The 13,542-nt window shown below is 35.2% G+C and overlaps 1 protein-coding gene across 1 annotated transcript in view; it reads left to right on the top strand.

Annotated features, from left to right (window-relative positions):
* Positions 1 to 13,542, top strand: part of LOC148302181 (uncharacterized) — a 93,778-nt gene that overhangs the window by 64,809 nt on the left and 15,427 nt on the right. Inside the window, exons 11-13 of the mRNA XM_088272107.1 lie at positions 17 to 1,512; positions 2,682 to 2,856; positions 12,079 to 12,127. Coding sequence (XP_088128233.1) covers positions 17 to 1,512; positions 2,682 to 2,856; positions 12,079 to 12,127 — 1,720 coding nt within the window. The remainder of the gene's footprint in view (positions 1 to 16; positions 1,513 to 2,681; positions 2,857 to 12,078; positions 12,128 to 13,542) is intronic.

Below are 13,542 nucleotides of genomic sequence, written 5' to 3' on the forward strand. Positions count from 1 at the left end.
CTTATTTTGTTTCCAGGTTGGCATACAGAGAGGAGCTCCAGAACGACATCTCAGCCCTCACGCAGAAGATAGACTCGCAAAAATCCAGAATCCTAAACTTGCGATTTGAGACAAGCAACAATCTGAATGCGGCCGTGGAAGAAACTAAATTACTGCAATCCGACTATGTGACGATGCTAAACCGGATCGAAGTTCTGACTGCGGACCTTCAGAAAGTAGAGGCGGATATAAAGAATGCCATTTTAGACACAGGTTCGGATGGAAGGAGACAAAGCGATAGCCTGGAAGAGCGGAGATCACGGATCAAGTCAGGAGATTTCTCTCCTCCTAGTTCGGACAGCGAAGACTTGAATAATGTAAGATGTTTTGAAAGCAGAAAGAAGAATCTTAAAGAAAAGCTGGTTTCTATCGACCAAATGTCAAGAAGCATGATCGTAGACCTCGGGGACAAGAGATCGATCGAAGATCTGGTGGATATTGACATAGAACGAGACAGGAGCTCGCAGAGCACCGAATGCAGTCCCAACAAGGTCATAGACAATGCGAGTGAAGAGTCCAGCCCTTCCCGGACCGATAGGTCAATCAGTTCGGAAAGGAATCAGATTGATCCGGATAATCCGGATAAAGAGAAGAAGCAAGGTTTCTGGGAGAGAAACTTCGACTCTCTCAGCAGGTTAAAAAGCAAGGACAAAAAATCCAAACAGAAGCCGCAAGACGTCATGTGCCAAAGCCTCAACGAAAACATGTTCTTTAACAACGAAAATATCGAATCGGAATACGGCTCCTTCGAGAAGTGCAATAGTTTACGCGGCTCCAAACGCAGCAAAGACGGCCGTAAGAATGACTCAAATGGCGGTGACAAATCAAACCCGACCAAGCTGTCTTTCCCGTCTCTGGGCAAGCTGATGAGGAAAGACTCCTTCGGGAAAAAGAACAAAGACGAAAAGAAGAATTCGGAAACGAATAATAAAGAAAACATCGACCAGAACGGTGAAACCAAAGATGGGCAAGAACCCAAATCGGACGATTCTGATGAAAAAAACACCAAACATCGTTATGTCAAGAACTCCAAATCGGGTATTTCCGAAAACAAGTACTTGAGCAAATGCACCAAAACAGCGCAGCAGTCCATCTCGATAGCTCCTGAAAACAACGACAAAGATATGAAAAGAAGTTCCTATGGCGAAAATCGCGACAGCTTTGCCGATAGTCTAGACGGGGAAGTCCGGACGATTGATCCGATATCCGGGAACACCGTGCGATTAGAGACGAAGAAAGGCACGTTCCGGAAGAGTGCCGGTGATGAGTTGCGGCGCTTCTCCGGAGAGTTCTTGTCCTGCCTCGGGGACAGCACCAAGGTGCCGTCGCAAGACGACATCGACAGGATCTCCAAGATCACCCTGGACGCGCCGCTGCTGGCCGCAAACGGGGACATGCACTCACTCGGACGGCGCACCCTGGACAGCTTGAGGGAGGTGGAGAGGAATCGCAAGGCAATGTTGGAAGAAAAAGGTGAATATGCACTGTACTTTTTTTTTTAAAATATCAAATTTATATATTACTTTTTGACATCTCATCAAAGATGAAGAAGAATATGGAAGTCTGGGCATTTACGGGGCTGACAACCATCATAGGCTGGTTTAAGCGATCACTTTACACACGTGTAACATTCACCAATTCTACCCATTATTGACAACCACACTACTCAAATTCTTGGAATAATATGAAAATAAGTCCTGTAATTGGATATAATCCAGATTTTGTGAACAAGTATTTGGACACACTCAAAATGTTGTAAATAAATTATCTGGTCAAATTATAAGCTTAAATAAGTTAAAAATGAAAATGTTATTTTCTGGCGTTTCTCATGTGTGTGATTATAATCCAGGATTCGGACCTCACATACTAATGTAAGAGTTTCTGCTTGAAAAGCTTCTTTACATCTCACCAATAGATGTCTCTAGTGAAGTTCTAGTGATTTAAGAACAAGGTTTCTAAATTGGTTCATATATATAGAACATCCAAGAATTTGAGTAGTGTGGTTGTCAATAATGGGTAGAATTGGTGAATGTAACACGTGTGTAAAGTGATCACTTTAACCAGCTCATGACGGTCGTCAGCCCCGTAAATGCCCAGACTTCCATATTCTTCTTCATCTTTGATGAGATGTAAAAAAATAATATTTATATTAGTTACTGTATATCGCTCACTCCTTTCAAGAACGTCATAAATCAAAAATCGTCAATTTTTAGTTGTGTATGTTTTCGGAATGCCCAGAAAATGTACTATATCCCAGCAAAAGAATCATATTTTTAACTAAATATTTACCCGCTACAGGGCAGAAAATGTTGTTTTCGCATTTTGAAGAAAAGGTATTGTTTAATTATTTTTTTAAATATACTAAATATTTTTCAAATGGAAAAAAAACCTTCAGGTTTTACCTAAAAAGATCTGTTGCACAGTAAAAAGTTCAATAAGTGGCTTGATATTTATTTTTAATACATTGTATTATATTTTTAAACTTTAAAAACGTTCTCCTGAAAAATCTAGTTTTTTGATTTATGACATTCTTGAAAGGAGTGAGCGATATATGTTTTATGTTAAAGGCTCTAGCCGTTCAATTAATTAATAATAATGATTTGTAATTTTGTTTGTAATATCATTACTCATTCCATCTCCAGGTTGCCAGGTGATGGAGGACGAGAGGGAGAAGATATCGGAGCTGAAGAGGAGGGTGCAGAACGAGGCCAAGCTGCAGTGGGAGGAGAGCCGGAGCGCGCGGGGGGAGGGGGGAGAGAGGGAGGTCCAGAAGCAGGAGAAGGAAGAGGAACAGGACCCCAGGCCGAGCCAACTAAAGTGAGTTGTAATTCAAATATAACTTGGTTTTAACCTTTTAACTGCCGGCAGGTACATGTATGGCGGTACCCAGCACGTCGCGAATTATACGACAAAAATAAAAACCTTCTAAACTTACCAAATAAATGAAGGGCGCGCCAGTCTTGCAGTCATTTATTCATAATCATAAAATTAATTGTTCATGGTGCAGGGTTGTCACAAAATTTGTTATAGAAAATATGAAAACTAAATTATATGTCAAAAGTAATTGTTTATGTTAATTTAATATTAAAAGTATAATAATAATAATAAAACCCTTATCCGCACCCCAATGGTGCATAGGGCACTGTGTCATATTAACGCAGTGTTATCTTGATCGTTTACACATGAAGGAAAGGTGATCAGCCCTCCGCTTCAGGTACCAGTCCAAATATATACAGTGAAAAAATCACTTGTATTTATTTTACCCCCCTTGGGAATCGAACCCGGGACCTCCAGCACGGTAGCCGAACGTGCTGACCATTACACTACGGAGGCGGACAAACACACATAAAAACGAATAATTGATTTCTTAAAATTGACACAATTTCTAAACCAAATAATATTTTCGATTGAAATTTTCAAAGAAATCATATATGACATTTGATCATCAAAAATAAATTATAATCATAATTTTTAGTTAAGTATTCCGTATTTCACAATTTTAGAAGCATTTTAAACTCTAAAAAATAGTCTTCCCCTCCGAGGTATCATTCCCTATACAATGTTAATATATTCAAATAATAAAATACCAAACAGTAAACAAAACAGTGCAAGCGGTATGAAAAATAGTCCAATACGTGAAATGACTCAAACTTAACTTGAGATTGAGATCGCATAAAAACTCTAGATTTCTGGGGATGCCTTTACAAGCGGCACACTAGCCAATCCGGACAAATACTCAAATAAAACATCTCAAATAACGTCGACAGATTATCGCCTAGCATCCAGGTAGCAGATTACCCTTCAAGGCGTTTTATTTCACGCTGATAACAAACCCGTATATTGCCGTCTCCCGCCGATAACCGACAGTCGACAATAACGGCATTTGCCGTGTCCCGCAGTTGACCGACAGTCCGCGAAAAATGGGAAATGTCTTCCACTGCATTATTTTTGACTAAATTCACCTCATAAATTTATTTTACCGTTCTTTCCCCACTCGTTTGTTCCGCATACCCTGAACCATCTGAACACACCTTTCATAATGTCCAGACTTCCATATTTTTCTTCATCTATGTTGAGATGTCAAAAAATAAAGACAGAGTGGTTCGGCGTTCTATTCTCTCTGCGTTTCTATCATGAGTCGTGCAATCTTGAACTATTGATGGGGTTTGCGAAGAATATATATCATCAAAAATAATGCGATCTCAGACAAATGTGTGACAAAACCATGTTTGATAGATGTTCGAATGATGATATAAGGAAAGAATGCAAGGCTGAGATAAGCATTATCGATAAAATTAAGAAAGGCGTGTTGAGATGGTTTGGACATGTGGAACGTATGAGTGAGGAAAGAACGGTTAAATAAATTTATGACGCGAATGTCGTTGGAAAAAGAAAAAGATGCAGAGGAAGACCGAGGAAAACTTGTCACGATCAAGTATGTCAAATACTTGGAAGCGGCCGGGTCAGGAGTCGTAATAATAGTTGGGTATGTATGAGGAGATGGATGAATGTTGAAAAGGCGAAGAATGTTTGAAAAGACAGAGTGGTGTGGCGTTCGATTCTCTCTGCCTACCCCTGCCGGGAAGCGCCGTGATGGATAGTTAGATTTTTAGAATCATATATCGTTTATCATATTATGTATTATCTATGTTAATGTGTTCATTGATAAGATACTAGGTACAATTTTCTATGTTTATCTGTAGTGTTACCTTTGCCTTATCCCGGGTAAGTACCCGTTTTATCAAATGCAGAACTGTGTTAATTGAAGTCTGTCGAATTAGAAGAAGAGGAACATGAACTCCGCAAAGTGAGTGTTTATTTATTTTTTGACATCTTATCAAAGATGAAGAAGAATATGGAAGTCTGGGCATTTACGGGGCTGACGACCGTCATAGGCTGGTTTAAGTGATCACTTTACACACGTGTAACATTCACCAATTCTACCCATTATTTGTCAACCACACTACTCAAATTCTTGGAAGTTCTATATATATGAACCAATTTAGAAACCTTGTTCTTGAATCACTAGAACTTTACTAGAGACATCTATTGGTGATATGTAAAGAAGCTTTCTTATTAAGCAGAAACTCTTATATTAGTATGTGAGATCCGAATCCTGGATTATAATCACACACATGAGAAACGCCATAACATTTAAAAAATAGTAAAACAATATCTTTTCTTCAAAATGCAAAAACAACACTTTCTGCCCTGTAGCGGGTAAATATTAAGTTAAAAATATGCCGCTTTTGCTGGGATATAGTACATTTTCTGGGCATTCTGAAAACATGCACAACTGAATGTTGACGCCTTTTGAAATATGACAATACCTTTTCTTCAAAATGCAAAAACAACACTTTTTGCCCTGTAGCGGGTAAATATTAAGTTAAAAATATGCCACTTTTGCTGGGATATAGTACATTTTCTGGGCATTCTGAAAACATGCACAATTGAATGTTGACGCCTTTTGATATATGACAATACCTTTTCTTCAAAATGCAAAAACAACTCTTTCTGCCCTGTAGCGGGTAAATATTAAGTTAAAAATATGCCGCTTTTGCTGGGATATAGTACATTTTCTGGGCATTCAGAAAACATGTACAATTGAATGTTGACGACTTTTGATATATGACGTTGTTGAAAGGAGTGAGCGATATGTGCTGTGTCATGAGATTGATCATATATCTTGGAGTGCCAAAAATTTGAGTAGTGTGGTTGTCAATCACAGGTAGAATGGTGAATGTTGTACTTTGTACAGTGATCATTTAACCAGCTTATGACAGTTCATACGCCCTGTAAATACCTAAACTAACTAACCATCACGCCGCTTCCCCGCAGGGGTAGGCAGAGAGAATAGAGCGCCACACCACTCTGTCCTTGCAAACATTCTTCGCCTCCTCCACGTTCATGCATCTCCTCATACATACCCGCCGATTGTTACGACTCCTAACCTGACCACTTTCAAGTATTTGGAATACCTGATCGTGCCATGTTTTTCTCGGTCTTCCTCTGCTTCTTTTCCTGCTAACATTCGCCTCATAAATTTGTTTTACCGTTCTTTCCTCACTCATTCGTTCTACATGGCCAAACCATCTCAACACACCTTTCTTAATTTTATCGATAATGCTTATCTCAGCTTTGCATTCCTTCCTTATTTCACTATTCGCACATCTATCATACATCGTTTTGTTACACATTCTTCTGAGAGATCGCATTTCGACTGCATTCAGTCTACTTTCATCCTTCTTTTGCCAACTCCATGTTTCACTTCCATACATTAGAGTTGGAACCAGGACTCCGTTGTGCACTGCCAGTTTAGCTTCCGCTGATAGGTTTTTATTTGCTATAACTGATTTCAGTGCACCATTCACTCTGTTCCCAGCATTCACTCTCCTTTCTATGTCTTTATCAATCTTTCCATCCCTAGAAAACATACTACCCAAATATATGAAATCATCTACCTGTTCCAAAATCTCCCCATTTACCAATATTTCACACTCAGATCTACATTCATCTCTTTCAAAAACCATGATTTTGGATTTGGAGGTAAATGTTGTACTGTGTATAGTGACCATTTAACCAGCTTATGACAGTTCATACGCCCTGTAAATACCTATACTTTCATTATCTTCTTCATCTATGTTGAGATGTCAAAAAGTAAAGATTTTGTATTTAAATTTGTTTGATGAGTGTTGATTTTGTATAGTTGTCAACAAAGAGTTGATAATTTTGCATTATCTACATTAGTATAACTGTATATGCATAATGGGTCTACTTATCAATTAGATATTTGTATACATTACATATAACATACATGTTTGTATATACAATCTAAGTACAGCCCCTGACTGAACTGTTGCGACCACATAATTCTTTTACAGCTAAAATTAATCTATAATTTATATTTGAACCAATAACTTTGTGATTTTTCATTTTATAATTAAAATATGACTTTGTTTTAAAATCGCTATAAATATTTTATTATAACTCAATTATAATGTCTACCGGTTTCGAAGCGAACCGCTTCTTTTTCAAGACTGATTAATACTAAAACACTATCTATTTAACAAAATTAACAAAAAATTGGCTGTTGGGCAAAAGAGCTTGGGTAGATCTTAAGTGGAAATTCAAAATAGTTTGCATAGCGGCCAAAATATTTAGAATTTTGTTAAGTAGATAGTGTTTTAGTATTAATCAGTAAGAATAAGAATAAGAAGCGGTCAGCTTCGGAACCGGTAGACATTATAATTAAGCTATATATATATAAAACCCCTTATTCGCACCCCAATGGTGCATAGGGCACTGCGTCATATAAACGCAGTGTTATCTTGATCGTTTTGAAGGAAAGGTGATCAGCCCTCCGCTTCAGGTACCAGTCCAGGGTAATATTGAATAAATATGACAGTGAAAAAAATCACTAATATTTATTTTACCCCATTTGGGAATCGAACCCGGGACCTCCAGAACGGTAGCCGAGCATGCTGACCATTACACTACGGAGGCGGACAATTAAGCTATAATTAAATATTAATAGTGATTTTAAAACAAAGTTATATTTTAATTATAAAATTAATCTATTTTAAGTCTTCAACTGCCTTACCTTTGGGTTATTATTAAAAAATTAGGTAAAAAATTGTAATTTTTCATTTAAGTTTTTGGTAAATACCACTATTTCTTAAAATCTATTGTGACGATTTTCAATCAATGGAAATGAAAATTGTAATTGAAAATTATGGGGAATGCATCGAAACACGTGTCACAATGGATCTTGTGACTTGTAAATAGATAGATACAGAAGAGGCCTATAAAATCAAATAAATTTATTCAATAATTAATATATACATTACAAACTTTCATTTAAGGCGTATATATTAAAAACATAAATTACAAAGCCAGTAAAAAGACCCTTATTAAAGTTGTAGAAGAATCTAGCTTTGGAATACCCCCTATGACACATGGAACAGATAAATATCCGGTGTGATATTGCTCAGCATAGCGGTAGCTCTTCCTACAGGCATAGCCATTGGCAGGCTATCCTATATCCAGCAATGGAAGACATAAGGCTAAAGAAAAAGAAGAACAAGCCATTAGACAGCCCTGATCTCCTAAATCTAATAAAGCTTAGCGTGCGTCAAAGAGGTACTAGGCAAAAATCTGTATTCGCGGTATTTGTACATAATGCAAACTATGCCATGTTCTCTCCCATTCTGCGGCTTCACATGTTAGCCAATGCTTTGGAAAGTATAGATTTATTTAATATATTTTTATCCACCTTGAAGTCTGTACTTTCTCAGCATTTCTTCTCCATGTTATACATAATGGATAAATGTAAACGTTGTGTTTCACTCTCTCTCGCTGCTCGCTGATAGTGTGTGAAGGAGACGTGTATTTACCTGTGCTTACTATTTGTTATTTTATTTTTGAGATTTTTTGTTTCCTTATTAGTGTATTTTTATATTAGATACTGTATATTATTTTTTGACATCTCATCAAAGATGAAGAAGAATATGGAAGTCTGGGCCTTTACGGTGCTGACGACCGTCAAAGGCTGGTTTATATTCTTCTTCATCTTTGATGAGATGTCAAAAAATAATATGAAATAAGATAATCCAGATTTTGTGAACAAGTATTTGGACACACTCAAAATGTTGTAGATACTGTATATATCGCTCACTCCTTTCAACAACGTCATATATCAAAAGTCATGAATTTTCAGTTGTGCATGTTTTCGGAATGCCCAGAAAATGTAACATATCCCAGCAAAAGTGGCATATTTTTAACTTAATATTTACCCGCTACAGGGCAGAAAGTCTTGTTTTTGCACTTTGAAGAAAAGGTATTGTTTTATAATTTTTTTAAAATATACTAAATATTTTTCAAATGGAGAAAAAAACCTTCAGGTTTTACCTAAAAAGAACTGCTGATGTTGCACAGTAAAAATTTCAATAAGTGGCTTGATATTTATTTTTAATATATATTATATTCTTAAACTTCGAAATGATCTCCTGAAAAATCAAGTTTTTTGATATATGACGTTGTTGAAAGGAGTGAGCGATATATATTAATCATATTAAAGTCATTAGCCGTTCAATAAATAAACAAATAAATAAATAATATTGTCCAGCATAGCGGTAGCTCTTCCTACAGACATAACCATCAGCAGGCTATCTTATATCCAGCAGTGGAAGTCAGAAGGCTAAAGAAGAAGAACATACCACCAGTGGTCACATTAAATTGACATAGCTGTGTAGTTTTGTCACATACTGATATCACTTCCTAGTTTAGGCATTCGGGTCAATGTGCCGTATGTTGCATTTACAATATATAATAAATAACAGTCTCCAGTTATAATATCAGCTATGACTTGACACTAGTGCAATTCCAGGCTTGTGAACAAATCAATCCGTGCTATATATATACGTGCCAGACAACACATATGAGTATTTTAGTGCTAAATTAGTGGATTCGGAATCAAAGTGAAATTATAGAAAGGACAGTGCAAACAGTGCTTCAAAATGACATCTTTCAAGAAGCAAAAAGCGATTTTTTCATGTTGGTTAGTATGATTGCCATCGGAGTCAAAATGTGACATCTCAGACGAATGTGCGGCAAAACAATGTGTGACAGATGTAAGGAAAGAATGCAAGGCTGAGATAAGCATTATTGATAAAATGAAGAAAGGTGTGTTGAGATGGTTTGGGCATGTGGATCAAACGAGTGAAGAAATTAATAAGGTGAATTTCGTTGCAAATAGGTGCAGAGGAAAACCGAGAGAAACTTGGCATGATTAAGTATTTTAAATACTTAATCATGCCGTCAGAAAGCGCTCAGGCCAGGGATCGGAATAATCGGCCGGTATGTATGAAGAGATGCATGAATGGAGAAGAGGCGAAGAATGTTTGCAAAGACAGAGTGGTGTGGCGTTCTGTTCTCTGCCTACCCCTATGGAAAGCGACGTGATGGTCAGTTTTATATATACAGTATCTACTCAATGAATTAGGGCCACCCATTATTTTTTTGAATACTCTGAAATCTTTTGGATTATTATATTTATTTTACATAAATACTTTAAGTTTTCTATTGACATCTAATATCATGTATATTACCTTCAATAATATGTAAAATATACCTGGATTATTTAAGCCTTTACAAAATTTCAAACCCTTTTTCTGAGAAAGGTCCCTAATTAGCACAGGTAGACAGATAGTTGAAAGTTCAAAAAATAGTCCTATCTCATTTATTAGTGAAGTTTCTTGAGTTCTGGTTGTTGTTTTGTTCAGAGAGGTTATATAGTTATCGTGTCTTGTGAAAAAAACTTAATTTTTAATTTTAGTTCATAAAGTATAATTTTTTTTTGTAAACACAAGTGTTTTTTTTGAAAAGGACAAAATGAAACAAAGTAAAAACATTTCTGAGGAAAAAAAGTCTAGTGTTATAGTGCTACTGAAATTAGGAATACTATTTAATAGAGAAATTTCAAAAAAAGAAAACGTTTCTCGTCAAACAGTGGACAGAATTTCAAAATCAATAAAAAATCAGTCACCCGCCACCAGCAATCGGCGAAAAAACTGTCGTAGGATTAGAAAAACAACACCGAGGACTAATCGAAAAATCATTCAAAGTGCCTTAGACAACCGTAGTGCATCAGCAAAAACATTAAAAATAAAATTGGAAGAAGAGGGTATAAATATATCGGTATCAACACTGAGGCGAAGTCTTTACGAAGTAAATCTGAAATGCAGGCGCCCTGTAAAAGTACCAAAATTGACACCACGAATGAAAGCGGATCGATTAAAATGGGCCAGGCTACATCGAAATTACTCGGTAGATGATTGGAAAAAGGTATTTATTTAAATTGAATTTTCAACATATCATTTTAGTAAATAAACTTATATATTTGAATTAAACTTAAATTTTCATTATTTTTCAGGTCATCTTTAGTGATTAGTGCCGGTTAGAAGCCGTGACAGAGAGCCGTCGATTCGTCAGGAGAACATCAATTGAACGTTACAATGAGGCCTGTGTGGTAAAAGTTATCAAACACCCCCCTGCAACAATGATATGGTCATGTATTATTAACAATTTACCTGGGCCGTTGTTTTTTGTGGAAGGAACAATGAACCAAAATTCCTATAAGCAGGTCCTCAAACGAATTTTATTGCCCTTCTACCATACACTCGACCCAACAGAAGGTCCATACACCTTCATGCAGGATGGGGCACCTTGCCACCGGGCTAAATCAATAATAAAATTTTTGTCTAACAAAAATCTGCCTTTGCTCCCCTGGCCTGGAAATTCTCCGGACCTTAATCCTATAAAAAACGTATAGAGCATGTTAAAAAATAAGGTATACTCATTTACAAATCCGACAGCAGACTGTCTAAAAAAAAATATTTTAAAAATTTGGTCAGAAGACGAAGAAATAAAAAACATGATAAAACAGTGTATTTTAAGTATGCCAAAAAGAATTGAGGCAGTTATTTCTGCCAAAGGTGGAAATACTAAATACTAACTATATTTAAATGAAAATATATGCATAATTTAAGCGTAATAAAGTGTTCATGTGTAAATAAAATTCAATGTTGTTTTATTCAAGGTTTTCTCTGAGTTATTCCTGTTTGAATTGAGAAATTGCGCGAAATTCTGCGTGGCCCTAATTCATTGAGTAGATACTGTATATATATATATATATATATATATATATATATATATATATATATATATATATATATAATATATATATATATATATATATATATATATATATATATATATATATATATATATATATATGTATATATTTAATTTTTTTATATGGTAGCCACCTTCATAGTGTAATGGGTAATAATGTTTGGCTGCGATGCTGGATGTCCCGGGTTTGATTTCCAAAGATATTCAAAATAAATATTATTGTTTTTACACTTTTATATTTGTTTAATTTACTATTTATTTTTAATTTAAAACAAAATTAATTAAAAAAATACTTGTATTTTTCACTTCTTTTTAACAAATATAAAAAAGTTATTTTATTTTTCACAGCACCAGCGCTTTGGATGATTCCAGCCAGGATAACACTTGCACGGAAAAAGTGAGTTTAATTTCTTTTTTTTTGGAATTTTTTTTAATCCTAGATAACTAAACTATATTTGTAGATACAATGCCATTTGTGGATCGCACAATATTGACATGTCGCTCACTCCTTTCAAGAACGTCATAAATCAAAAATCGTCAATTTTCAGTTGTGCATGTTTTCGAAATGCCCAGAAAATGTACTATATCCCAGCAAAAGCGGCATATTTTTAGATTAATATTTACCCGCTACAGGGCAGAAAGTGTATTTTTTGCATTTTGAAGAAAAGGTATTGTTTAATTATTTTTTTTGAATATACTAAATATTTTTCAAATGGAGGAAAAACCTTCAGGTTTTACCTAAAAAGATTCTTTAAAAAGTTGCACAATAAAAAGTTCAATAGGTGGCTTGATTTTTATTTTTGATAATATGATTGATAAGATTTTTAATACATTGTGTTACATTTTTAAACGTTAAAAACGTTTTTAATTAATGTTTTACCTAGTAAATACCACTATTTCTTAAAATCTACTGTGACACGTGTTTCGATGCATTCCGCATCATTAAAAAGTAAAACATTAATTAAAAATGTATAGATTTTACCACGAAGTGACTGCCGAATCAATTAATGAAAAAGTTGAAAACGTTCTCCTGAGAAATCAAGTTTTTTAATTTATGACGTTCTTGAAAGGAGTGAGCGATGTGTAGTAGCTGTGCATGTGCGTGAATAGTGATTTATAGTTGAATGTCTCTTCCATTCATTCCTAATAAACCAAACTTAAGTACCATGTAACCGGTTCCTATTTTTCATTAAGTATTTTGACAAGGTTCACGTTATATTTGTTTACATATCGCTCACTCCTTTCAAGAACGTCATAAATCAAAAAACTTGATTTTTCAGGAGAACGTTTTTAAAGTTTAAAAATATAACGCAATGTATTAAAAATAAATATCAAGCCACTCATTAAACTTTTTACTGTGCAACAGATCTTTTTAGGTAAAACCTGAAGGTTTTTTCTCCATTTGAAAAATATTTAATTTATTTAAAAAAATAATTAAACAATACTTTTTCTTCAAAATGCAAAAACAACATTTTGTGCCCTGTAGCGGGTAAAAATATTAAGTTAAAATATGCCGCTTTTGCTGGGATATAGTACATTTTCCGGGCATTCCGAAAACATGCACAACTGAAAATTGACAATTTTTGATTTATGACGTTCTTGAAAGGAGTGAGCGATTTGTGGAGGTCCTCACCAAAACGTTACGTTTCCATTATAAATGATTTTCAGTCTATCAGGAATTCTAGCTTGTAAAATTGTTACGTTTTGGTGCGATTTAATGATTTCATATTGATAGATTTATATTATTTTTTGACATCTCATCAAAGATGAAGAAGAATATGGAAGTCTGGGCATTTACAGGGCTTACGACCG

Source organism: Brachycentrus maculatus, unplaced genomic scaffold, assembly GCF_059751285.1.
Source record: "Brachycentrus maculatus isolate JH-2025_06_01 unplaced genomic scaffold, ASM5975128v1 h1tg000475l, whole genome shotgun sequence".
Taxonomy (NCBI): domain Eukaryota; kingdom Metazoa; phylum Arthropoda; class Insecta; order Trichoptera; family Brachycentridae; genus Brachycentrus; species Brachycentrus maculatus.